Here is a 27,390-nt window from a genome sequence, read left to right as displayed (position 1 = left end):
TGACTTAAAATATCAAGGACAATATTGAATTTCCTTTGCCAAATGTCGCAATATTTTGTGAGAATATTGCTCAGCCCTGAATTGCGCGTAGTTTCCCACATCCTACATGTGCCCGGTCAACCGCCCCCCTCCCCCCATTCTTATTTAGGAAAATGTTAACATCCCTTATCCTACTAAAACTAAAAAAAAAAAAAAAAAAAACAATCTTGGATTTGTTGAAAAATATTAAGGATTTCTCTGGTCCGCGATCCTCTAGAGAGCAACTATTCAGCAACAGTATTGCTATTGTTAGTACTAATCTATATGCTTGTTTGATGTTTTTTTTTTTGTGCTCATTTCACCCTCAGGAGAAGCCGGCATCTTCGCTCGAACGGGCGTCAGAGCGCGTCTACCTGCCCCTCCAGCTGGTAAGAGCTCTGCTGACCCGTTCTTTCAAGAGCATTTTGGGCACTTTTAAAGTGGAGAGAAGCAATTCCAGGAATGCTGTGAACAGCGTGATTGCCTGAGGGAGATGTCGGCCCACTGCAGGGTTTCCCAAACTTTGGTCTCTGAAGCTCAAAATTATGGGTGGCTGTGTTAAAAATGTTTTTGGGTTGCAGATTGCCAAAGTAACATTATGTAAGCGTTTTTCTCGTGTTGTATTAACACAGTGTTTTGTAGCTCTGGCTATCCATGTTTTGTGCAACTATGCAAAACCGACTGGGAAAATTGCATTGTTTTGAGTCATTTTATCTCATGTATTGGGCTTTATTTTGCCTTTTTTTGAGGGGGTGCGCCAACTCTGTCAATTCATGATGTAGTTTAGCAAGTTTGGGTACCGAGCTGGGGAAAGTCTGGGAAGTTGTTTTTTTTTGTTGGCGAGCAAAGACTACTTAGTGAAGGAGAGGGGTATTGGCCGCCATTTGAAACTTGTGCGCCTGCTGATAATTGCCTTTTGTTGATTTGTGTTCATTGACTATGGAGTGGTTCTCAAAATATTTAAACCAAGTATTATCTCAAGAAATACTTAGTTCTAGGAATAGCACTATCACGGGCCAATTTTAAAATACTTTAGGGTAGTATAGTATCACAAAGTGTTCCTCAAAAATGAAGTGTATAGAAGTATGTTTTTTGTTATTGTAAGCCATTGTAATATTTGGCACAGTTTGAACTAGGGCCTGACCTGTAAGCATGTTTTGAGTCCGGTTCCAATTCTGATATTTGGCAGAATAAAATTGCGATAACCGATAAATCCGACGATTGATTATAAAAAGAATATATATAATGAATAAAATGACTTATTTTACAGTTTTATGTTTACAACAATAACGATATGAATTACAGGAAGAACATTTGGCCTTTTAACAAGTTTATGTCCTCTAGTATTTAACTTTACAACAGAAATACTTTTTTTTTTGTGGGGGCTTGGGGGATGTTTGAATATCATTATCTTTGTTGTAATGTGTAACAAAAAAATTACTGATTTTTGCCGAGCTAATATCGACTGATTAAATAATTATTTGGTTTGCCGATTAATCGGTTGGGCCCTGATTTGAACATTAACACTGTGCTTAAATGTAGGGGGAAAACGTCTTGATTAATAATTAAAATTTATTGCACACAAAATATTGTACCTAAATTCATGTTTAAACAAAATAACTAGCTTGCAAGTTAAATACAATTGAACTGAACCTAGGCAGGAATTCTTTCACGTACCACAAGAGGGAGCCCTCGTTCTACTAGTGGTACTCGTATCGCACTTTGAGAATCGCTGGACGAAAGCAATGTTGCCCTACTTGTATTGAGCAAAAACAAGCAAAAATGTCACAAAAAAGTGTACCTGTGGTTTGTTCCTTTTAATATATATTGCCGACATAGATAGTTGGGCAAAAATGCTTTTATTTGTCGTAAATACGTTTAGGATCAATTAAGTGAAATGGGATGATTTCCCGCGGCACACCTGATGATGCCTCACACCACATCAGTTGGGAAACTGTCAGTCATATATAGCGAGTGGGTAGTTTGTTTGGCCTTGGTGGAGGTCTGTCTTTTCCCCAGGTGCTATGCATCGGTAATTTCTCCGTGAGAAATTCTCCTACATTTCGTTGGTTTTGCCGATTGCACTTGAGGCCACAAGTCTGAGTCCTCCCGCTGCCTTTTTAGTTTAGTCTCCGCCCACGGTGCGGTCACGAGGTGTGACGCCATGACGGCGTCTGGATGAAAGCAGCTGAGTTACAGCTTGGGTGTGCGCTCGAGAGCATTTCAAAGCGTTTTTTTTTTTGTTTTTTTTTCGGCTGCAGCTGCCATTGTCTGTCGTAAACGGCGGGACTCGCCGTCACTTTTTTTTTTTTTTTTAATCGCTGTTGCTCATTTGAAATGAAGGCCTTCTCTGTATTTGACGGTGTTTCCTGGCAAGCGGCCAGTCAGTGCGTCCATTTGTTGCTGCTGCTTTTTGTATTGTGTGCCGTGTTGTCGATGGCGCCGAAAAAACAGGCAGCCTCCATTTTAGGTTCGGAGACGAGGTGGTGAAACAAAAGACCCGCAACACTGTAAAAAAAAATAAAGAAATGATAAAAGAAAAATAACCCACACACTTCAGTGCTTTTTACGTTCATTTTTTACATTTCTAAAACAAAAACCCGTCTGTGTTCATCTTTAATTCTGAACTTAGCTTCATGAAATGAGTTTGTTGTAATATCGCGTTTAATATTTTACCCGTTTGGATGTTATTTGGGAAGGTCGTTCAAGATGGCTTGTTAATATTTATACGCATTTGACTGAATATTCAAAACATAGTTTTCACATTAACAGATAAGGAGATGCATGTTTAAACTTGGAATACATTCCACTTGTACCAAAGCTTTATTCAAATCGTTTCTACACAATGAAGCAATATTTATGTGATTAATAATTGTAGTGCTGACTGCTGAGCCATTTTAATTTTGTTCTACATATCTTTTGTGAACTACAGGGAGAGACTTGATACTATTTTCCAGTGCGATCATGTTTTTTTTAGGATGCAAATGTATTTTCCTTGATATATTTTTATAAGTGATAAATTGTACTGAATTTGTTTCTGGTGTGTACGGTGTTACTAAGTTTCAATTTCTATTTGTCAGTTTTCTGTAACATATAAATATTTGGTTGCCTTTTTATTTCATCCTGGATATCATACCAAATAGAATAATAATTTCACTACGCTACATAAAAATGCCAAGCTTTTAGTTGTTGATTTAATTGTTAAATGAAAAGCAAAATTTATGTGCACATCTAATTTCCTAATGCAGCAAAATGCTGAGGTGACTTTTTACGTCGAGATTTTTTTAAATTCTTTTTTTTTTTTTTTTTGTTAAATTCATTATGATTACAAAGACCAAAAAAAAATCACGTGTTGCATGTGAGGAAAGAACGACAATATGCGGCACATATACATTTAGGGTTATCATGTTTGTCATTATTACCACGTAATTTTTCTCGTTGGTACATGAGTAGAATTGCCTTTTTGTCCACAACGAGGCCGAAGTTGACTGAACCGAGTCCTTTGCCATTGTTGACAGAATTTGTCTGCAGATAACAAGCCAATAGTTGATCTTTCTGTACACCTTAAATTGAAGATTTAAAGTTTGAAACGTACATTATCAAGACAATATGCAACAATTCGATTTTCAGCCGCAACCCTTGCGCATGTCAAAACGGTGTCAAAAATCCCCCGTCCTCTTGATGTTGATGCGAAAACTAGCGTGTCGATGAACCGTGCGCGTCCGTAACGTCGGCTTGGCTTCACTTCAAGTCGTTCTGATATTTGCTTGCTTGCATTGTTTGTGATCGAGCTGCGCACGGGGCGCCATGCCGCAGACAGCCGCCGCATTACTTCCTGTTTCCATCTTCAAATAATCTCCAAGCACCCCCTTGTCCCAAAATCCTCCACCCCCCCCCCAAACTCCTTGCAAACGATGCGTGCTCAACTGCTCATCGACAACACCGCGACAAAGACGGCTGCAGGCCCGAGTGAGCACTTGTTTGACTCCACCGCTCGCTTGGTTTTAACGCCGCTTACTTTCCGAGCCCAAACTTTTGGCCTCGGATGAACTCGGGCAACTTTTAGGTGTTAACCATCCGACGCCTCCGGATGGAGGGAAAAGTAGAGCAGCAGCAGCCCTCCTCCTCAGCCTCCTTTTCAGCGTTTTCAATGAAACGTAGTCGCGCGCTCACTGGGGATCCGCAAGAAGTGTTCCGCAGTGGATCGAAATGTGGCCTTAAACAAGTAAACGCTGCGTGGCCCATGATTTAAACATTTGTAGTAAATTGTTGTGAGAGTGCAAAATTAAGTTCGACGAGTAGCTGTCATCGAAACTTAGGAACAATAAAACGTGTTGCATCGTTGCTTAAAAAGTTGTTTTGAACTTACTGTCACAGTATCATAAAGAAATAGCTACTTGATTGCTAAAATAATTGTCTTTATGTAGATTCTCGGTCATGTAGGTCAAAGTCACCCGCAAAGGTTGTATCGAGGAAACCGGACTGTTCCTGTTTGTTGAATTTGTTTTTTTTTTTTTCTTTCTGTGAACATTCAAAAGTAACCAAGTCCATTTATAGTATTGAGCTAACGTTGACTTGACATGCATGCAAGATATCAACTATGTAAATGAATAAATATGCAGCGGTTTGGCACAGCGAATGGATTATTGCACATTGCTCCAAACACATTGGAAATGTATCAATTGATTGTTATCTCGTGGAACCGATTTGGGTGAATTTTCTCGCAAAAAAGCAAAGAGTGGAGAGTGTCTGGCACGTCGTTGCCAGCAGCCTCTGATCGCCCATTTCCTCTCTGCATTATTATAACGTTGCTGCTGCGCCAGGCAAATTTTCCTCGACAATCACGCCGTGTTGTTTGTGGTTCAATGAAACGCTTTGCGGCGCCCTAAAATGTTGTTTCCCCGATAAGAACACCAGAAGTAGCGGTTTCGCTGTTGCAGCGAGTTGCGTTTTAGTTGCGTTTTTATTACTTTTAGTATTAGTTTTTGTTTTTCCAAAAAAAAGTGTATTTTTACTTGGCATCACGGTAAGTATTGTCTAGTAAAAACTCCCAAAAAAATATTTACAAAACAACCATCCACATTGGGGCTGCTCGATTTATGGGGAAAAAAATATTCATCACGATTATTTTGGTAATGATTGAAATCACGATCATTCAAACGATCATTTATTTTTTTTTAGTAGAAATTCGAAAACAAGAAAATGTTTAAATGTAAAAAATGTACAGACAAATGTAAGTAAGTCCCTTTGGGACCAAGCTAAATTTATCAAATTAGTTTTTAGAAAATTAAAAAAAAAGGGTGTAAATGTATAAATTCAAATGTGATTTCCTTGTGTAAACAAGGACATATAAAATAACATATAAATTGCATATTAATAATTGATTTTTACGATTAGGCCAATTTTGTAATCGTGGAGTGTAATAATGGTAATTGTAATTGAATTTCGATGAATTTATTGCAACTTTCCATGCATTTGTCCTCAATGATGCTTATTCGAAGGCACCTGGAGTACCTGTTTCCTCTTTGCCATTTGACCTTTCAGTGAATTAAGATGGCCGGGCAGAATTGGAGCCGCTTGACCCCGCGCTGCACCACGACTAATTAGTCAATCATACATCTCTCCGAGGTGGAAAGAAAGTGATTTCCTTTTGCACTCAAAGTGTGTGTGTGTGGGGGGGGAGGACGGCGGCTAATAACCACCTGGCCCAAGTGCAGGTTACCTTTTGACTCTCCCTGGACTGTGAAAGTGAATATTTCACGTTTGCTTTTCTGCGTGGATCATATTTGACCCGCCATGGCTGGATGTGTGCGGGGTTCTCTTTGCTGTCACACAACGGCGTGGAAAGGTCAGCCCTAATGAAGTCGGGGGGGGGTGACCCCTGGTATTCAGTGACTTGGCGCGGGCCCCCGTCCCTCCGCCGCAACCATGCCGCTTAATCCCCGTTTGATCCTAATTGATAGGCATTAACACGATCCTTATCCAGGAGCCGTGTTTTGTCTTGCGCGGCCCTCCTCTCGCGGTGTCGCTGACACAAAGTGTGAAAGCGTTTAGCCAAATGTGAAATTGATATTTTTCCACGTTTGTGTGCTTAAATGCGGGGCCGCGCCTCTAAGCACTGAAGAGTGCTTTGAGGCTCTTAACGGGACTTAGCACGTGACCCCGGGAAATCCAACACCGAGCCATCAGTGCGCTGTTTTCCTTTGGGTCCTTTTCATCTTCATTGCTTGGCGATGGCGGTCTCTTTAACTTGTGACTAATTAGCCTCGTTTCGAATGTTTACTTTTTTTTTTGTTGTTGTTGACTTTCGCGGCACTCTCGCAAATGTGCGAACAACGGCGCGGCCGCCGAAGTTGCTGCAGGTGCAGCGGCGAATGCCTTCGCTGAAATCGTGTTTCATCCAAGCTTGAAGCAAAGCATTCCGCCACTCTGACCGGCAGCCACAAAGTAGCTTCGGCGCGCACAAGACAAGTTGAATTATTGTATTTTTGGTTTGATGGAAACTCATCAAACACTGCTGCCGTCCTCTGTCCCAAAACATGACAAGTATATGCGATTAAAGTTTGAGTCGAGCAATCGAGCAAAATAGTCCGAAATGGGTTTTGCATGGCCGATATAGATCATTCATAGTCGACGAGGCCGATAACTGATATTTGGAGGCGATATTTTACTAAATGTAGAAATGTTGGCATCGGAATTGAAAAAATAAATACAAACTACAACTAATGTTTTTAAACATGTTTATTGAACAACTTTTGAGATATGCAAAATGTTTTTGTTTTTTTCAAATCTTAGCCAAAAGACATTTTATTAAAATAATCGCCAGTTGCAGCCGGAATAGATTGTGTACAATACATGGATACAATATAAAGATTTAAACGGTTGGTGCATCCAACTAATACACAACTAAAAAATTCACAACTAAGTGACTCAGTAAACTGCAGCAGTATTAGTCATTTTTCACCGTCATTTTTCTGTTCTGTTACAACCACCTCAATATTGATGCTAATTCTGTTAGCCGTCTATGGCGTTTTGCATTGTGTCAGGTCAGGGTTAGCTAGCGTCACTTTTTGTGGTTTGGTTAAATGCACGACGTGTAATGGCAATAAAGATTTAAAAAAAAAAAAAAAAAAAAAAAAAAAAAGAAAAACTTTTACTAGTGTTGTAGAATATCTTATCCACAGTCATGTGGGAGTGGAAACGGCAGCAGTGCTTTGAGAGATCGTGTGCAACAGTCCACTTCAGCACGCCAGGTGTTGCCTGGTTCTTGTTGGTTTCACATGGCGACTCCGTTCCTCCCTGGAACGCGACGCTCCCGTCTCCGTAGAATTGGATTTTGCTTTCCGTCCCGTTTGCGGCACGGAATAATGAGCTCTCTGTAAGGGCCTGATGACATAATCTGGAGACTGCTGTGAAGAGCGAGAACTAATTACAGCGGAAAAATACAGATTGGTACTCCACTTGACTGGCCCCACCTGTCCCACTCTATATGTGCCTCACCCCCAAATGTCAGGCTAGGCTGCTACTACCCCCTCCCAAACAGACATCATTCTGTTTACGTTGGTTTGAAATATTCGCAACCTTTTACGGTGTGCCATCAAGTGACGGCATAATAATCACTATTATTTGGATTGATATTGAAATCACGCTGAATAAAAGCGATTATTCATTGATTTAAAAGCGTCGTATTTATTTCTCTGCAATGCTTTAAGAAAAAATGCCACACTGTGGTAGAGACCAAAACAAGAGTGACGCTATGCATGACTCAGCACTTCATTTAACACTACTAACCTAAACACGTTGACTGCGGCTGTCCCAATTTTGTAATCTCAGTGATAGAAAATCCTTTTTTTTTTTTTTCCGCCGGAAGCTTCAATCAATAATTGCACTTCTCGGGAAGCCCAACAAGCGTGCCCGCGCACGCGTGCGTGCGTTTTACTCCGAGGCTACAAAATGCTAAGCAGACTCCGATGTGTACAATAAGGCGCGCATGTTAAACCCCTCATGTCAGCGGCGGAGCTCTATATTATCTTGCTTTGCAACATGAGCCTTATTGCCAGAACGTCACACGTCACAACACCTTTCTTCCCGCTAACGGCGGGCACGACAGATGAAAACGTTCATGTAAAACGCTGCTTGGCGCATCACTGCGGAGATGCTTGTTGTTTTTGTTTGTTGTTGCACTTCTGGCGTGTGAGGGGAATCTTCCCAAGATCAAAATCCACACTTATTTCCACCCCTCTCGGGATAGAGTTGTCAAACTCCCGCCAGTGGACCGTCATTTTCATTCCTTTTCCACCAGGCTGTCTGTCCTCTTTCCTATTCGTGAACACGCATCATTTTCTTGGGGGTGTAGCCGCCATGTAGACTTTGGATTTTCTTTTTACTTTTAGTCAATTATAAAGGCTTGGTCAGTTGCCTGTTCGGCTTGTCGTTTTGAAACGTCCCCAAAACGGATTGCTAAATTGACACGTTTGCTGCTCGTGTTAGAAAATGTTGTTAGCTCATGATTGTGAATCGCTAGACGGTCTCAATTTCTTTACGCATTATGCAACTCGTTTAAAATGTCCTAGATGAGACCGTGGTCGACGGATTGCAGTTTGAGAACGAATGACAATCAAATCTCAAATTATTTTTTTTATGTAACAACAACAGAATCTAGTGTCGTGTCTTGCATATCGTTAGCCTAATAGCATACTTGCCCAAGTCATTTTCGAACGTTTTCGGAGAACACCTTCGGATTAACATGAGCTGGCTGACAAAAAAATCTGTCCACTCTGGTATTTTTTGATGGGTATTGTGAGATTGTTAAAAGTGACAGAGGCAATTATGCTATTAGGCTAACTGATTAGCCCTATTTAGCTACAAGGGATGGTAGAAATTGTTCTCAGTGTAATCATTCTGCACCCCTTTGCCACAACAATAAACATATATCGTTAGCCTATGCCCAAGTCATATTTCAACGTTTTTGGAAAACAAGTAGAAAAAAAGTTAAATCACCCAGTTGTCCTTTTTGCGGATTTCCACACGCATAAAGAAAAACACACACAATGTGATTTCTTCTGAAGACCAACATGGAGGGAAATGAAACTGATTTAGCCCAAACTAGCGCTGTAATGTGACCAAAATTCCGACTCCGATGCTATACCCGTGTGAAGTAACACCAGTAGGGAAACGATACCACGGCAAAAACTTTGTACATTTGGATTTTTCTAAATTATATTCGTTTTTTTGTTTTTTTTCACAACCGAAAAATTGCTCGTTTCACTGAGTCGTGTTCATTTTCAATTTTACCCCTGTAGCATTGTAAAACCATGTGAATGAATGGTGTACCTATTGTTGTGGCTTATTAGTGATTTATTACAACTCCAACTTGACATGCGAGCAACTATTTGAATATTCAACAGCAAATGTCCATGTTCCAAACCATCGTAAGCTAAGACTGTGTTTTTTTTAGCACTGAAGGTTGTTCACACATCACATGTGTCCTTCAGGAGCTCAAATAAAAGTTGTAATTTCATTACAGTCCACACGGACCAGTCCAACTTGACGTGTCAATGTGGCACCTTCTCACACGCACGCACATCTCCTGACAATAGCGCTCCCCATCAAGGGCGCCATCACCTTTGCCGCTAATGAGCATGTTTATTTACCAGATTTCCTCCTAGGGTTTGCGTTGCGGAGAGGGGAAAAAACAAGTCACGCATTGCAGGGCAGTTAATCGGCCTCCTCAAACAACAGCAGCATGAAACATACCTGAGGTCTCTGCACTGGATTATATTCTGGAAAAATCTCACATTGTCTTTAAAACGGAGGCAAAATAATGCGTTTTTGTGGCTAAAAAATTCTCGATGCATGCTGGTGGGAAACGTGTTTTATCCGATTCATCAGCAACAAAGTAATCCACGGATTAATCGATTATTGAAACAATTGTTAGTTGCAGACCCAAATAATGTATAAACAGAATATTTAAGAGTAGAAAATAACCATTGAATAATCGATCAGGGAAATGTAGTCGATTGTCACAATCAATTGAGAAATAGGTAAAGTTCTGTCTTTGTAGATTCACATTCATTCAGGTCGTGGTAATCGGCAAATTTTGAATGGAGGCTACTGGGCTCTTTTGTTTGTTGAATTTGTTGCGTTGTCTTGTTTTCAGAAAAACATTCAAAAATATCTTGGGCAATGAGGCAAACAATATTCAGACATTTAATGTGACTGTCTTGACCAATCGATTTCGTAATGCTAAAACTCAAAATGCACTTCACGTTAAGTCTGTGCCATTGGGTTCAAGACTGACTTAAATCGAGTTTGCTTGCTTTGACACGGGTCCCTAGTTGACTTAGCCTTTGGCATCGAGCATCATCGATTTTATTGATTCCTATTTTCCGATAGTGTATGACGTTAGGTTTCATCACCGCAGGTCCGATAACGAGGCCCGCTCGATTCACCATTCCATTTTAGCGTACATCTGTCGACGCCTCATAGCACTGTTCCGTGGCTTTATTTGCACATGTCGATTGGCTCGCCGGCTTTGAGGCTCTACTGTATGTTTGCTTATCTGTCCGGCCGTCCCGTCTATTCAAACAGTGTTCCTTCTATTCAGCCTCTTCTTTCGCTGGCTGGGCTTTTTTTTTTTTTTTTTTTCTTCTTCTTCTTCTTCCTTCAGCGTTTCTTATTTGGGGACCAGATGGTGAGGGCCACGGAAGCGCCTCTTTTGTCTGGCCGTCCTTGTGAAAAGAGTCTGTCCTCCCTAATGTAATCAGTGGCACCGGAAGGGTCCATTTCGGAGTGTGAAAGGAGACAATCGGGGCCTTGGACACGTCTCGATTACACAAACGTCGAGTTCATCTTCCGAGCCAGCCCCCTCTTCTTCTCCCAGGAAGATCCCCATCTTTGATCACTGGAGGGTGGAGGCGCTGATCCCACCTCAGCGGGGCCAAAGGCCGAGCCCACCCCGTCCCTGTTTACCCTGCACTTGGCTACCGCTGACCCCTCCTTCCGGAAGCAACCACAGGGAGCTGCTGTGATAGCATGACCTGTCTAGACACCCTTGCCTGGTTGCCCTGGCGTTGCCAAGAGGACGTCATGAACTCTGACCTCGAATATAGTTGGAAAGGAGCCACTGTGCTCTTTTTGTTTTGAATTTTCAAGAGGCAGAGGTGCTCGGGAGAGGAAGCAGGACGGGTGCTGACCCGCTTAATCTGCTCAGAAAAAAACAAGTCATCGGGTTGTTTGAAATTACAATATTTGATTTTTCAGACAAATGTAAAATCATCTTGCTTACTACCTGTTTTTTTTTGTTTTTAAGTCTTATTACTTTTCAGTGTAATTTGGTGCTAAGTGTTGGCACACATTTGATTTTCTACCTAGAAACACTCCCTGCTCTTTTTTTTTAAATTTTTTTTTTATTCAATTAGACTTTATCAGACGGAAGGAAATATTGCTGACTACCTGCTGTGCACTTGACTATCCAGCTTTTCCATGACTTTTTGAAAGACAAATTGTTTGGAAAATGTCATTTGGAAACGGATGAGGATTGTGGTTCACCGATTGACAGAGTTTTGTCAGATTTTCTATTTTCTGATCAAATGTTCTCGTGAACACCAAGTCTCGTTTTAATAGTATTTGAAGGTTGCCTGTTGTAAATGCTACATGGAAATTGTATTTTTTTTTATTTAATTTTTTTGTTTTACTTTTTATTCTTGATTTAAGTTGCTTTTTCCAAGCTATCTTGCCCTAAGACTTCAAGTATGAAGCTGTTTTATATTTTTTCAGTCATCCCATATTTAAGTAAAATTTAGCACGCCTCCAATTGCCTCCCAGATTGTCTCTCTGTATTTAGTCACTACATTTGAAAATGGATTCTCATGCCGATCAGAGCCAGCTAATAGAATGGAAAGTAATAATTCACCAATTATTTTGAGCACCTACGCATTCGTGCACAAGTTTCGCGTATACGTTGTGTCGCAGTGACCCTCATCCGAACACCTTTGGACTGCGGCGTCGCACCGGACCAGGTGTTCTTAGGCGGGAGCTCCCCTCATCTCTGTTGTGATCGTGCCGCCGTCATGGCTGTCGCCGTCGGCCCCGCCCTCTCTCGCCCGCCACTCAGCAGCGGCTAAAATGGCAGCGTGAGTGAGAGAGAGGGGGAGGGCGGGGAAGTGGGGGAGACGCCCGCGACGATGAGCTTGGGCATGCTCGACTGAGCTGGGGTTCGCCTTGTATGCCCGCCTGAAACACAGATGATTTTTTTTAATTTTTTTTTTTTTTGGGGTGGGGGCTGTGAACACAATTACAATTGAATTGCTATTTTAGTGTTGAAATCGTATAGCTATGAGGAAGAGGCTTGATTCCTTTTTTTTTTTTTGCTTCCCCCCCCCTTACTCTGCATATTCGAATTTTGCCACTTGGAGCTAAAAAGAAAAACAACAACCAGTTGCACTTCAGGACGCCGCTGTTTCGCATGATTCCGCTGTTGAAAAAGTGACTATTCCTCCAGCACTGTGCGCAAAACCTCCGCTGAAAAGGCCTGCCAAAGCGAACATCAACGCTACGTTTTGTAACTCAATATGGCCTTTTATTGCAATTTTATGGCGAGCATTAACCTCCCTTTGAACCACGCCCCCACGTCTTTGGCGAGCTGCCATTTTAAAAGTCAGGTTTAGCATGATGGCAACCTGCGGTTAGTCCTGACTTCCCCCAGCACACTATCCCCATGCTACGTTTCTCAGCTTCATCGTTATCCTGGTTTACTCTGTCATTTGTCTGCTTAAGTGCTCATGAAAGTGTGGCTTTTGATTGTTTTGCGCGTTCGTTTATAACGGAGGGCAGAACACAGCCGGCCGGATGGGCGCCGATTGAACCGCTGTTGTCCTCGGCGAAAGCGCTCTAACCGGTGCGCCAATCGGGCATTGATCAAGCCGATGCAATTCCCATTCAGGATGGCTGACTAAATGAGTCGATTCTGTTTGGAATGACTCAAACCACGCAGGACTGACTGACACTTCACAAACAACTCAATTGCACAGCGCAGTGTGGTGGATGTTTGGTGAAGGGGAAAATGTCCAGTCTATTTTTAGGCCTACCTACTCCTGCTGAGTGACACTTTGCCATTGGCCCTTGCCATGAACATGTTTTTTTTTTTTTTTTTTCCTCTTTTTTCCCTTTCCACAGTGCAGAGAGCTGGTGGCGGGCTTGGAGGAAGATGTCATGCACAGGATGGGCTTCTTCTTTTTTCTTTTTTTTTTTTGTGGTGATGTAGCCACTGTTGCTGCAGCAGCACCGAGCTCCCACTTTGTGCCTCTCTCAGCCATGACGCAGAACCGCCAGGTGAGTGGCAGACAGTTGGAAAAAAGAGGAGTTGGGGGCGGGGGGGCATGAGGTGAGTCTGATACATCCTTGACCCTGACTCCATGCGTGTCAACAAACAAAACTAAGTCGCCACAAGTGGCATGTTCGGATTTGTACCACAAATTCTATTGGTGCCTTTTCTGTCCCCATGAAAATACTTGTAAAAAAATTCCAGAAAGTAAGTTCAACGATTATTGTGAAAACATCGTAGATTGTGGTCTTTTCTCAAACATATTTCCCTCAGTTTCTCAAAACAGAAGTTCAGACAAAATCGTAAATTTTTCAACAATCGTGGATCAAGGAAATCTAATCAAATGTTTCCCTGAGGTTAGCAAAAATGCCTGTTCTAAAACTCAACCATTATTGTTTATTGAAAGACGCAATAATGTATGCACAGCCACGTCCTTTTTAGTGGACGTTGTATCCACGACTGGTTTGTGTTTGCGGACTCTTGAGAACGAGACTAGCCAACAAGTTGTAAAATAAATCCCGAAATGTTACTCTGCACCTGTTTTTCTCCTCAAAACTTTAAACAAAAGTCAGTGTGAAGTAACTTGAGTAAAAGCCCATCAGAACATGCTTTTATAAAAAATTAAATAGGCCTTTATGAGGATGGATCACTTTTGTTGAAAGTTAGCTCAAAAAGTTAGGCTAATTTGAATTAGAAAGTGTTGCAATATCTGATGAATAAATCCATAACATCATTGTGTTCACCACCCATTTGAGGTTACATCCAACGGAAAGCAACTATGGATGATAATTTTATTTTATTTTTTTGCCTCCCCCCCTAACCCCCCCCCCCCCCCCCCCCCCCACTCACTCAAAAGACTTTGTGTGAAATGAGAGTTGCCTGGGTGTGACTTTTGCCCAAAGCATCCGCTGGCTATTGTGCGGCCAGTCAAACCTCTTCCATACACGAGAGATCAAAGGTTACCAAGGTGCTTCGCGGAGCCCAGGCCTCAATGCGAGCCACAAAATACTCATTTCCTTTGCATGTTAGCTTGCCCGAGCGGGGATTCGGACAGGGTCACCGACACTGTTTTTTTTTGTTTTTTTCCCCCCCGCCCCCTTCCCTCTTTAATGAAATCAACCTCGTCGTCGGTCCGCCTTGCGATCGCCGCCTTGTTCAGTACGCGGCTTTTTGAACCGCCGTGTTGTTTATCCAGCACCAGACGGAGGCGCCTCGCAAGTCGGTCCCGTCCACTTCTCATTCTTGCCACTTGAACCACGGCATTAACTTGTATTCTAACAAGATTAAAATATATTCGTCCTGGGGATTAGCATAGTTAGGTGTCCTTTCACCTCGCCACAGTGGGCTTTGATCTGCGTTGCGAGGCGAGAGTCCTCCTGGCTCGGACCTCGCCGTCCGAGTGCCAAGTGTGAAATTGGCCTGATGTCATCCCCATTCTTCACCTTTTTACGTCTTTCACCACTTTAATGATGTTTCCGCCACGACGCCCGGGCACCTCGGAGCAGATTCCACCAGGAAGGATGGGTGTAAATGACACAGTAGGGGAGGAGGGGGTTATGGCTGGATGGGACAATTTCTTTTTCTTTTTTTTTTTTTTTTTTCCTTATGTTGTTTTTAACAATTGGATACAGTGGAACGTCATCAAAATGGTGCAATTTGGAGTTCAACCAAAATATTCTGGAAAGCCTCAAAAGTCAGAAACTCAAAACAAGTCAAGTGCTTTTTCTTTGACTTTTTTTTATTGTGATTATCCCCCCATCGCACCCTTGGTAGTGTACCAGACAATTAAATGTACAATGATTTTATTTATTTATTTTTTAGACAGTTTTGTTCAAATTTAGTGACCATTTATGGACACCCCACCAGTTTTTCAGTTTACTCGGTTCACTTTCAACAGTATCAGCAGCTGTTGAAGGTTTTTGCCAGCAAGGTAAGGGTATTATCATCCACAAATACAGCATATTTGAGAAGCGTTGCATATTAATATATAATATGAATAATTTTGTGCTGATTACAGACCCTTGAGGTACCCCGCCAGTCACCTTTTAATACCTTGGATTGTATGTTATTAAAGTGAGCATTGATATAAGTCATCCATGTAATGTAATGCAACGTAGGAGACTGGTTGCAAGTATCCAACTGCATACTCGTGGTTGACTGATTAGTCGACTAGTCAACGTGTTGATCTTACTACTCCGCATAAACGTCTAAAGCTTTGAAGTTGACTAATGGTGTTTTTTTTTTTTCATCTCGCTTTTTTTTTTTTTTTTTTACAGTGGACTTGGTCGAAATATGTCTTTTACATGAAATTGGCCCTTGTTGCAAAAGAGTTTGAGGACTGTTGATTTAATAGACTTGGACTTGACTTTAATCATGTTATAGTCAACTGCAAAAAAAAAATTTTTTAAATCAGTCATTTAACCCCTACTACACACATTCAATTTTATCAAATTGATGCAATGTTGAAAACGCAATTAAATGTTACATAAAAGAGTTCTTTGTACGCTTAACAATGTTTTTATGTACTGGAAGATTTCACTTTACTCCCTTTGGGAAATCGTATTTTGAAATGAGAACTTTTGCTTCCATTTTGACGCCCGTCTACAATTGCTGGCACCACTCCTGGAAAATAAGCCATATTTCACACAAATGCTGCCTGCCAGCTATTCTTGGTCAGTTGTTTACTTTCTTGCCACCTACGTAAATATTTGAGCTTGCGCATTGGGAAAGCCTTTGCAAATCACCGACACTTTTCGTCGACCACCTGATCCCCCAAGATCAATTTGATTTCCATTATTCCTGAACAAAGTCACCTGAGAGTGTGTACTTGCCCTAGTGTGTGCTGCTGTTTTGGTTTACAACAGAGTCCATAGCCTTTGCTACTATTTAATGTTAATGTGTGACCAGCAGTGCATATGATTTTGAGACTTAATCCAGCTAACTGTTTTTCTTCATGGTAAAAGGGAGGAGTCTATTTGAGGGAGGAGTTTAGGGAGTGGCACGCCCGATGACTAAAAATGGCATGGTGTCTTTTTCAAAATGCGCCACTACTTGAGGAAATGACTTCCCGAATTGAAATGTTGCTAGATCAGATTGGTTTCTATTATTTGAAAATCGATTCGTATGAGAGACTGTTTATGTGCATTCATAGATGCTGCTGTTTTGGTTAGTAACGGGCAACTGATTGATGAAGTACCACACTTAATTTTAATGCTCATAGTGTGCTGAGAATCCAGAACCAGCCCGTATCAATACAGTAGTTACATGTATTGTTTTAACTATATTGATCATTTCATACTGTATGTGCCTTTGGCTAGAAAGCAAAGCATGGAGAGTCTCTGTCACTGAAACGCATGCTGCCATCACTGAGTGGGACGATTGATTTTTGCCAACAGCCTTTTAAAACATCATCACCCTTCCTCTCTTTGTGGCAGTGCGCATCTTACTACAATCCGGGTCGCAGTAGTTCTGGTGAACTTCTACCAGTCCTTTTAACTTTGTATTAATATTTTATATTGTGTAATGCTTTTATTAATGCTCGCTACACTAATAGTAACTACCCAAAGACGATGTTTTCTCAGTTGAACTATTTAATGGATGCCAGATGCAGAAGACATGCCATGCCATGTCACTCGGTGTGCGGCAGGCTTTGGAGGAACTACGCACTCGTGACATTCCTTTTTATTTTATTTTATTAATTTTTTTCTTAACCAAGTAAAACTTTCGCGTCACATTTACATTATTGTCATATCGGGACAACTTCTCTGAACCGTGCAGGTTCTTCCTTTAATGACGGTTCATGATTCAGTGTCCCGGCCTGAACTTTTTGGGAGCCTCCCGCGCCTTGTGAATATTTCCACGCAGCACGAGAGCGGGTAAGTGCACGCGCAAAATGAATGAAGTGTGTGCGCGCGCACGTGTGTGTGTGTGTGTGTGTCAGGCAAGAAGGAAAATAATAAAGGCCGGGTGATAGTAAGATGTGTGTGAGCGTGAGAGAAGGGGAAGAGAATTTGGGTGGGAAGGCTCTGTGTGGAGAATGGGTTAGCGAGGGGTGGGTGGAGGAAGAAAGGGGTGGGGGGATACGAGGGGGGGGGGTGTAGAAACCAGCCACCTGCAGCCATGACAGGCTTTGACCTTCATTTCTCTCTCCTTCCCTTTCTTTCTCTCTCTCTCTCTCTCGCTCCTTCCTTCCCTCCACTCCCTTTTTTCTGGATGGAAGTTTTTTCTTTTTTTCCAGCAGGGCGCGAGGAAGACCGACCGTGGCGAAGACAGGACAGCGGCCGCACAAACAAAGACTAGCGGTTCGAGTATGAAAATGCAGATAGGCCATTGTTGTTGTCGGGGCGGTGGGGGACATGGCTGGGGATTGTCCAAGGCTTTCTCTTGCACAATGTTTAGCTGCTTTGGCCAATGTTTTCATCTGAATTTTGATCCTGCCGAGTGGGTGTTTGCGTGGCAAGGAGGATTATTGTGCCATTCACAATGTAAACCTTTTGTTCCGATGTTCTTTGCAGCATTGAACATAAAGGTGAAACATTCCGTGAAAAACAACACTTTTTTTTTTTTTTTTTGTGATAATCTTCAAGGTTTATTTTTGCTCTTTTGCAATTTCCAGGAGGCAGTTAATTACACAATTAATACATGATACAAAGTATGTACACTTTTTTTGAGTTTGTTTTTCTTTACCAAAGGATAGCATCCAACGTAAAATAAAAAATAGCATTGTATTCTACAACTCTGTGCTGTCATTTCATTTAAACATTGTTCATATATATAGATAGATAGATAGCTCTACGCTGTTGAGTAAATTCATGATGTCGTATACCAGCAGTGGTTGTAAAAGGCATTCAGCTAGAATAGTCTGCATTTGATTTTTGAAGTAATACTGCGTATCTGATTCGGCACAGTTATGTTTCACAAAAAAGTCCACGTGGGGACTTTTTAAGGCAAAGTGTGTTTCAGTTTGGTGGATCATCGTCATATTTTTTTGTTTGTTTTGTTTTTAATTCACACACACTTTTTTTTTTTTTTTTTTGCAGATGCATAACAGAAAACACATTGAAAGGCAAAGAAAAATAAATTTGGTGTATGGTAGGGGTGGGGAACCTGCAGCCCGTGGGCCATACGCAGACCCCGAGAGCAATTCTACAAACAAGCAGTGTTATAAAAAAAAGCCCCTCCAAAATGCTCATAATATATAATATTTGTTGGATTCGCTTTTCGTGGCCCCCGATTGGCAAAAGGTTCCCCCCGCCCCTGATACATGAATACAGCCTTGGCTCGTCACACATTGTTTTGTCCATTTATAAACACAGCCGTTTGCCCCCAAGTACAACAAATTGCAGCGTTCATGCAAAAGGCCTCGTAGACACATTTTCCATTCACCAAAAAAAACAAAAAGTTATTGCAAGATAAACAAGCAGTGTAAACACCTCAGATACCTACTCTAAAGCAACACTGGTCATTGGATAGATTTTTTTTTTTTCAATAGAATCTATATAAATACACATGAAGTCTTTTTTTTTTTTTTTTTCCTCAATACAGTCACAGACGGATGCCTTCTTTTGCCATGATAAGTCCTCAAATACTGTCAAAAGATTTAACAAGAACACAAGCTGCATGAGTGCTTGTGGTTGAATGCTACACGGTCACTATCGAGGCAGCAGTCATTCATTGAACACAGCAGTGATTTGATATTGCTATTTAAAATAAAACACACACACACACGCATATATAAGCAACATGTTAGAAAATAATGCCATAGACCTCTCTGTCTCTTCATATCTATACATGATTCAAAAACAAAATGATGTTGGTTAGCATTGATTTTAAATTCACAGTAGCCTTGATGCAGCAGGACAACAACAAACAGAAACAAAAAAAAAAACATTCTTTGGACTTGTTTCTTCTCATACAGAAGTGCCAGATGTAAAAAAATGACAATCATTATATCATATATATGTATACTGTATACTGGATGTCATTCATAAGTAATTCATTAATTAGAAGCTCCTGCTTGGGCGGGTTGGGGGGTAAACAGACAGTGACAACTTTATACAGCATCTTGTATAGACGTGATATTGCAGACTCTGGATTTATGCTGGTATATTCTCTCTTCAACTGGCCCTCGTTGCTGGATGATATTATTGCATCTTAATATTTCTATAGTGGGACTCGTGTGGACTGGCTTCTCTATACTCTGTAGGCTTGCTTTATATTTCTGTGTGGTAGGATAGACTTTAAAAGAAAAACTAGGAGGCGGGTCCGTGTTCAGTCGCTGTCGGATTTGTCGTCCTTGGTGATGGTGGCGTGGTTGTACAGGCCCTGCGCCATCAGGTGCAGGGCCAGCGTGTTCTTGCCCCCGTTGGCCTTCTTGATCTTGGCGCGCTTGTTCTGGAACCAGATCTTGATCTGGGACTCGTTCAGGCCCAGCTCCTGGGCCAGGTTCTGGCGCCGCTGCTCGGTCAGGTAGCGGTTGGTCTGGAACTCGGTCTTGAGTCTCTGCAGCTGCTCGGCGGTGAAGGCCGTGCGCGGTCGCTTGTCCTCCTTGCTGGTGCTCTTCTTCTTTGGTTTGCGGGATCTCGGACCTGCAACCGGAGAAACTCGTGTGTATTTGATCCATGTTAAAGTCAAGCTAAACGTGCAGATTATTCGCCCATCCCCGTATGTCCAAACGAATTCATCTCTGCTTGTTTTCGCTATAATTCACGTGCACGTATTTGTTATTAACCCAATTTTGGGTTAGCGGTCGATTTTAATTTCGTTTCAAATTATCAAAACAATTGTCCCGATAGTGCGTGATGTCGTATAGAAATCTTAGAAACCACGCACTGGAGCATTTGGCGCAATGCTTTATTTTTAATGCTCTGTACTAAACACACACATCGCGATGTATGTGTGCCTCCTCCACACACACACACACACACACACACAAACTCTACAACTCGTAGTAGTCGCCTCCTCCAGCTACATAATGCATGAGAACAAGTTGTACTCCACTCATTTTGATCCATGCACGACACTCATATACATTTTTTCCTGCTGACGCCTGTAAACTTTGTTTTGCGCAACTTGACGTTTAAAAAAAAAACAATTAGACGTGCAAACAAATGCATGCAAGCCACGAGAAAACCATCTCGCTGATCGCCACGTACAAGCAACGCGCAATAATAACCCGTTTTCAAAAATTTTTTTTTTTCTCAAACAATGCGACCCGATTGCGTGCATTTATATATTCTCTTTATATATATATATATATATATATATATATATATATATATATATATATATAGTTTTTTTTTTTGTTTTTTTTTTAAACACCGTACTTATTTTTATTTTTAAAAAAATGACTGGCGTTGTTAGAAGTAATCGAAAAGGTAAACACATGGGTGGCTGAGGCCCTAACGCACAGCTCGACGTCGGCATATGTTCGGTGCCCACCCACCTGAAGAGGGCCTGTCCGAGTAGCGGGTGCAGTACACCCAGGCGGGCCACAGCATGGGCTGCTGGGCCGGGGCTGCGTTGGAGCTGGCTTGCGAACTGTCCGAGTCCGAGCTTAGGCACTGGTCTCCGCTCTCCCCGCGGGCTTTCAGGGGCTCCTCGGCGGCTATGGCTGGCTTCTTGGCGCCGGTGTCCGCGTGCGGCGTGGAGGTGCCCTCCGTGGGCACCGTGCTGCCCACCGGCTCGGTCTGAGGCGCCGCGGGGCTGCCGAGGCTCTCCGGCGCCGGTGGTGGCGGCGGCAGCGGCGGCGGTGGCGGCGGGGGCGACAAAGTACTCTCCCCGCGACGGTGCTGGTGCTGGTGGTTGGCTCCGGTGTCTTTTTTGCGTCCGAAATCCGGCCTTAGGATGTTGTCGATGAAGAAGTTGGTGACCCGGTGTGGGATCTGCGCGTTGCCCTGCACCTGCAGGAGAGGCAGGATGGCTCTGTTGGATTCCGCCGACTCGTGCGGATCCGCCTCGTCTCTGCTGCCGCGCTCGTTCTCTTCCATCTCGTTTTTTTTTTTTTTTTTTTTACTCCCTTTACGTTTAACCCCTTTGTCGCTCTTCTCCGGCGCGCTTCGGATGCACAACTTCGGGGGGGGATTTAATCGTAGAAAAAAAATAAGAAAAATTAACAATGGCTAGAGAGCGCCTTGCACAGCCTCGCCGTAGCGTCCTCGGAGAAAAGCATACTTTTTGGACATAATAGCCCCCGCGCTGCAGCCGTTATAAGTGCGCCCGAGCCATTTGCGCACATTTACCGCGACGTCCGCGCACGGCGAACGGCTTCGACTAAACTAAATAAAGAGGCTGGAGGGGAAAAAAAGTGATGCTCTTAATACTCTCAGTCTGGAGTTTGCTTCTTATTTTCCATACGAGAAGCCCCCCTTGAGTGACGTCTCCCCACTGTCCTCCCCGACACGTGCCTCCGACCAATGGGAGGCCAGGAGCCAGGCCACGTGACGTGAGCTCTCAGGCTCTGCGCGCACGCCCCCTTTCTCGCCTTTTCACACCCCCAAATCCACTGCGAGGCTCTCCGCTAATTGATTACGAGACATGTATTTTATTTATTTTTTTGCTCAACGCATGTTCAATATTATTGTAAGCCTCTCTAACATTTTGCTCATTTTTATCATTAACACTGGACTCAAATGTAACTGCCATCTACTTGAATAATGATTCAATAAGTGTATTACACATAGTTATAACATAAACCGGGATTAAAAAAAAAAAAAAAATGTCAGGAAGGGCAGCCAGTGTAAAAACGGTCCAAAAGAGGTTATGAAAGTAACTCACTGTGGTCTCCCTAGTTCATGTTTAAAAAACAAAAACTCATTCCAAAGATGAAATGCAAATGTAGCAAACTTTAAAGTGAAATACAACTGAAGTGTACTTTGGCAGTGATTCTTACCACAAGAAAGGAGCCGTATATCATACTATCACTAGAATCACTGATCTACAACAAGGGTCGGAAACCGATTCAATCTAAAGCTGTCTTAAAAAGCAAAAACATATGTATTCCACATGTATAATATATAATAAACCAGTGTTCTACTCTTGCATCGTTATTTTGTAGATTTAGGATGTTTTCATGGCACCCCAATAGGAAAACGTTTAACCCAAGAACCTAATGAAAACACCCTCTCTCAACATCATACATTTATTCTATTTTTTAATGCACTTAAATAGACAAGTTTTATTTGAGTTTGGAATTGCGTGGCGGGCCGATTTCAAGTCCTATGGCGGGGCCTTTATCTGGCCTACGAGCCATAGGTTGCCTATGAACCAAAATAGACCAAGTCAGAAAAACAAAAATTCCCAAAATGTTAAATTGGGACTAAATAAATCCAAATTATGCATTTGTTTTTTTACAGAGGTAACTCATTGAAAGATAACATAATGTCATTCATCGGGAACCTATTAGGGGCCACTTAGATTTTTAAAGATTTTCATACAAAAAACCCAATACCACCCAGGTTTATTATTACATATTAAGATACATTTGTCGGTTAAATGTTTCTTCTATTTGTTTTTACGATTTTATTGCAGGCCAGAATAGAAGCGCTACTAGGCCGTGTATGGCCCACAAACCACAGGTTGCCCAACTCATGATACAGATTGTAGAAAATAAATTGCGCATAAACAGCAAAACAAAAATCGCAAAAATGAACCAAAATAAAGCGAAATGATTTATAATATAAAAGTACCACATGACTTCCTAAAATCACATGACCTCATTCATTGGAAACCTGCAGTCCTCAAGCCAATGTTTATTTTATATTATAGGCATTTGTAAGTTAAAAAGGAAAAAATATTTGGATGAAAATTTTAGAATGTCAGGGGTTGTACCTGCCCCTTGTCGTATGTTTTACATCAGTCCCACAATGGATGAGCTAAGAAAAGAAAAAAAAAATCTTACCTGTTAACCACATACACAAATGTTTGGTTTTTTAATTGGTTAACAAAACATCAAGCTTTGTTTATATCACTCTTTGTCAACACAAAGTTTCCTATGAGTCTAATTTTTTTTTTTTTTCTCTCTCCCCCAAGTGTTCCCACGCTGGCCTGTGGTCCATATCGCCTTTAAAAAGGAAACCACTGATGCACACCGACTTGCCGGGAGGGGGCCCCGCCAAAGACAAAACTTTTGGGGATAACTTTTGCTGACCAACTTTTTGTGCGGAGTAGTCCTCCTCCTCTCGGGACGGACGACACATGCTTGCGCCGAGCTGCCCGGGGCGGGGGCACACTGGACCGTCCGAGCCGAGGAGAGAGCACGCTTCGGGGGGAGGAGAGCTCAACCGAGGGAGGGTGAGTGCGGCACTTAATTCACGGGATTGTACTTTTCCATGTCATTTCTGTATGAATCTTTTAGGACCTGTGGATGTGTTTACCGTGCGAATTGTTGCATTTTTGGGGCTGGATTGTTGCCCAAATGATGTGGAATAGTGCCATGCTTGCGCTCACTGAAGCTCCATTTAAATTCTGATTGCACGCACACCACACTCACACACGCACACACACACACTCTGTTGTCACGCTGCGAGTGGGAGGAAGGCGCTAAATGAGCAGCACACAATAGAGGCACAAGACGCCGGGCTTGTTTCTACAGAAAAGAGAATTAAGAGTATTTACACACACACACACACACACGAGATGCAAAATTTTTTTTTGTCTTTTTATTCATATTCCGCCATCTTTTCTCAAGGCTCGAAACGACACTGATAGATTCCTACAAATGTACATTTGAAAAGTCTCGTTTGGAGTCTTGTGGTTGAATTTTCTTTCTGAGAGTGGCAGCAGGTGAGGGCAAAATGGCTTCAGATGGGAAATTGTCCGGTTTTAGGCCTTATTTTGAATCAAAGTACATGTCGCGACATTGACACATACACTTTAATGTCCAGCCAGGTGGGGAGGGGAGGGGGCAATAGCAGCAGGATGATTTTGTCAGTCAATATCTCAACTTGGTGTCATTTTCACATGGACAATTTAACATGAAGGCTCCAAACTAGACTTAGAATATATATTCATCAAGGCAGAAATATGCAATCATATCTGAAGACTCAAAACTAGAATGAATGTTCATTGATTCACAATAGGAATATATAATCGCAAGGGGGGGGAAAAAAAGTCAACCTTAAGGCTAAAAAAAAAAAACAGACATTGAAAATTGTTGAGTTCCATTATATGAACCTCTGCATCTGTTTTCGTCATTTTCTCAAAGAGTCAAATCAAGAATAAAAACTAGGCTTTGAACATGTTTTGCGTTATAGGGGAAAACGTGCCAATTTTAGTGTCACTTTCTTAAGGCATATTGTCATAGACAATACTAAAAATCACACTTCAAAATATATTTCTGTTCCTTTTAGAACATTCTCCCACTCCTTTAAAATTGACTTTTGTCATGAAGGCAACATATGCATTCATTTATTGGCTTTTTTTTCCACTAAGAATAATCAAAAGGAAGACCTCAGAGTAGACTTAATGTACTTATTATAGGAAATTGTGCATCAGCAGTGGTTTCACTTCCATTAAGCCAAAATAAAAACTAAAGAACGGAACCTTAATATGCATGTTTGTCATTAGGGGAACCTGTGCTGTGTCTTTTTTTACAGAAGGTAGTCGAAATCGAGCTTAAAAAACTGAATTTAAAAGGTATGATTGGCAGTAGAGCAACATGTGCCATGTATACTAATAGTCCAAATCAAAACTGCAAATTACACTTTAACATGAAAATACATTTGATTTAGTTATTTTTTTTTACAGAAAAGTCCACATGTAAGACGCCAAACTATGCTTTTAAATGTGTTTTGGTCAATGTAAAAACAAAAACCCCATGCATATATTTTAGGGCCTCTTTCTCTAATAACAGTCAAAATGAAGATTACGTAACTTAAAATATGAATAGGGCATTGTAGGAACCATTTTGGTGTCATTTTCATGATGGTCAAATTCAAGATTTAAAAAAAAAAAAAAGAAAGAAACAAAAAACAGGCTTGAAAATGTATTTTCGGTATTACAGCAACATGGACGGTTATTTTTTGTGCCACTTTCACTAATGGTCAAACTCAAGACTAAAATCTATTTGTTATAATAGGAACATGTGTGTCGTTTTTACAATGAATAGTCAAATTCAAGACAGTCGGACTTGCATGTCATTTTTGTGTGTGCGCGCGTCTCTTTTAGTGACATTTTCACCAAGAATTGTCAAATTCAGGACCAAGCACAAGACTTCAAATGTATGCGTGACAATATGATGGCTTATTCATATCCGAAAGGTAATTGTCAACGATGCCGATTTAAAACGAGACATTTTTGGGCATCTCTTTGTGGCGTTTTTACAAGGAATAGTCAAGATTAAAAAATAATAATTAAAAAAAAAAAAAAACTTGAAATCAATATTTTTCTCATTGTATGAATCTCGCATTAAAAAGGTTCTGAAACTTCTACCACTAAGTACCATTCTAAAAAAACAACTTAGGTCTCCAAGTACCACCATCACGACCAACATTATTATGCTAAGTAACATTGCACACAGTTTCAAAAAGCACTACTTAAAAATAAGAAAATGAAAACTGTACTGAAATTATGATTCGAATCAAATTTACTGTGCATAACGGTTCAATAAAAAGTATACCTAACATTTTTGTTTTCAAAACAAATGTAAACCCTTAAAAATAAAATGCAAGTATTTACTTAAAAGTGAAACACAACTGAACTGTAACTTAACAAATGTTAAGCTAGTGTAACATTGTTTGAACATTTAATTTTGTAAAAAAAAAAATTTCTCGTACCACTAGAGGGTGCCGGCATACTACTCATGCTGCTGGATTTATTTCCCATTAATCCGAATCGTCTCGACATCAGAACGCCAAAGTCGACTTTTATAGTTTTCATACTTTTGTATTTATGATTCCATTTTGGCATTTTTAATTAAAACATTTCCTCCACTCGTTATGGCTCCACTCTTTGCTTTTTAGCAGTGCCTCTCAAACTGTAGTACATGGGCTCTCTCCGGTGGCACTTGAAAGAATCACTGACTAATCTACAAATAATAATGACAACGTTTTAAAACATGAAATACAATCAAACGTTAGCCTGTTAGCATAATTGCCGAAGTTGTTTTAACCTGTTGTCACGATGTGCTTGCTAAACATGTTTTTGTTTGTCCGTCGAGGTTTTCAGTTATCCCGGCCATGGTAATCCGCGAAGGTTAAATCGAGTCAACTGGATTCTCATTTGCTGTTTTTTGAAAACCTTATAAAGTGACTTTGGCAATTATGTTATTAGGCTAATGATATTGTAATGAAGCTTTTAGCTACGCACACATAGTTTAAACTTTTTTTTTTGTAATCTAGTGCAGAACATTTTTTTTTACCCTTCATTTACAGTTCAGTTGTATTTCACGTTTAAGGACAATACCTTTTGTGTTTGATTTTTAACCGTTTTATTTATTTACATACAATTTTATTTCACTTAAGTGCAATATGTTTCATTTTGTTTCTTTTTGAATGTCCCTGTATTCAAGCACGGTGTTTAGGTTCAAACTACATATTGTTAACAGTGGATTACAATAATATAGAATAGACATTTTAGGGACAAAACCTGGCTCGTTTTGATGAACACTTAGGCCTACTAGTTACTGTATTGTAATGATGATCATTATGGTGGTACTTGGAGACGTAAGGTTTTTGTTTTGTAGGTCATAAAGACAGTCTTTAACGAAGCATTATGAGTGTAAGACTGCTGCTTTCCACACATGGTTGAATTATAATAATTATTATTATTGGCTTTAGTTAAATCTGCAGCATTTGTAAAAATAATACAGAGTGACATGATTTCTGTTTTATTTTAATTTTTTTTGTATGAGCACCTCCAAAAGTGCAGTCAAATATTATTTTGCGTGCAGCCAATTGGCATGCAGCCCCACTCGCCGCTATACTATACACATCTTGTGCGCATGTGCAGTGTCCTTGAGCTCCCATAACCCACTTTCAGAAGCGGCTGTGTGTGTGTGTGTGTGGTTGTGTGGGGGTGTGTGTGTGTGTGTGTGTGTGTGTGAGAGAGTG

General features: G+C 41.2%; 2 protein-coding genes across 6 annotated transcripts in view; one reads left to right on the top strand and one right to left on the bottom strand.

The window, feature by feature from the left end:
• The window catches only part of LOC147127316 (uncharacterized), a 38,330-nt gene that overhangs the window by 3,879 nt on the left and 7,061 nt on the right, over positions 1-27,390 (top strand). For 2 of the 5 annotated variants that reach the window (XM_086020547.1, XM_086020546.1), the window contains exons 3-5: positions 348-407; positions 13,195-13,350; positions 23,372-23,632. In XM_086020547.1, coding sequence (XP_085876673.1) covers positions 348-407; positions 13,195-13,350; positions 23,372-23,488 — 333 coding nt within the window. In that variant the 3' untranslated portion in view covers positions 23,489-23,632. Of the gene's footprint in view, positions 1-347; positions 408-13,194; positions 13,351-17,119; positions 17,218-17,561; positions 18,082-23,371; positions 23,633-27,390 lie in introns of those variants that run through there. The other 3 variants (XM_086020545.1, XR_015084230.1, XM_086020549.1) reach the window with 3 other exon arrangements.
• en2a (engrailed homeobox 2a) lies at positions 17,911-21,696 on the bottom strand. The gene is made up of 2 exons (XM_086020542.1): positions 20,787-21,696; positions 17,911-19,929 (listed from the first exon to the last, which is right to left on the bottom strand). The coding sequence occupies exons 1-2, from the start codon at positions 21,328-21,330 to the stop codon at positions 19,613-19,615; spliced, it is 861 nt and encodes a 286-aa protein (XP_085876668.1). The 5' UTR covers positions 21,331-21,696; the 3' UTR covers positions 17,911-19,612.

This window comes from Filicampus tigris, chromosome 21 (genome assembly GCF_054856515.1).
Source record: "Filicampus tigris isolate MCC_2025a chromosome 21, RoL_Ftig_1.0, whole genome shotgun sequence".
Taxonomy (NCBI): Eukaryota; Metazoa; Chordata; class Actinopteri; order Syngnathiformes; family Syngnathidae; genus Filicampus; species Filicampus tigris.
The sequence above is the reverse complement of the archived record's forward strand: the minus strand, read 5'-3'. Positions and strand labels throughout refer to the sequence as shown.

Coding starts and splice junctions, on each gene's coding strand:
- en2a (XM_086020542.1), bottom strand. CDS start 21,330: ATGGAAGAGAACGAGCGCGGCAGCAGAGACGAGGCGGATCCGCACGAG. Junction 19,930..20,786: donor CTCGGACAGGCCCTCTTCAG/GTGGGTGGGCAC, acceptor CTCCGGTTGCAG/GTCCGAGATCCCGCAAACCA.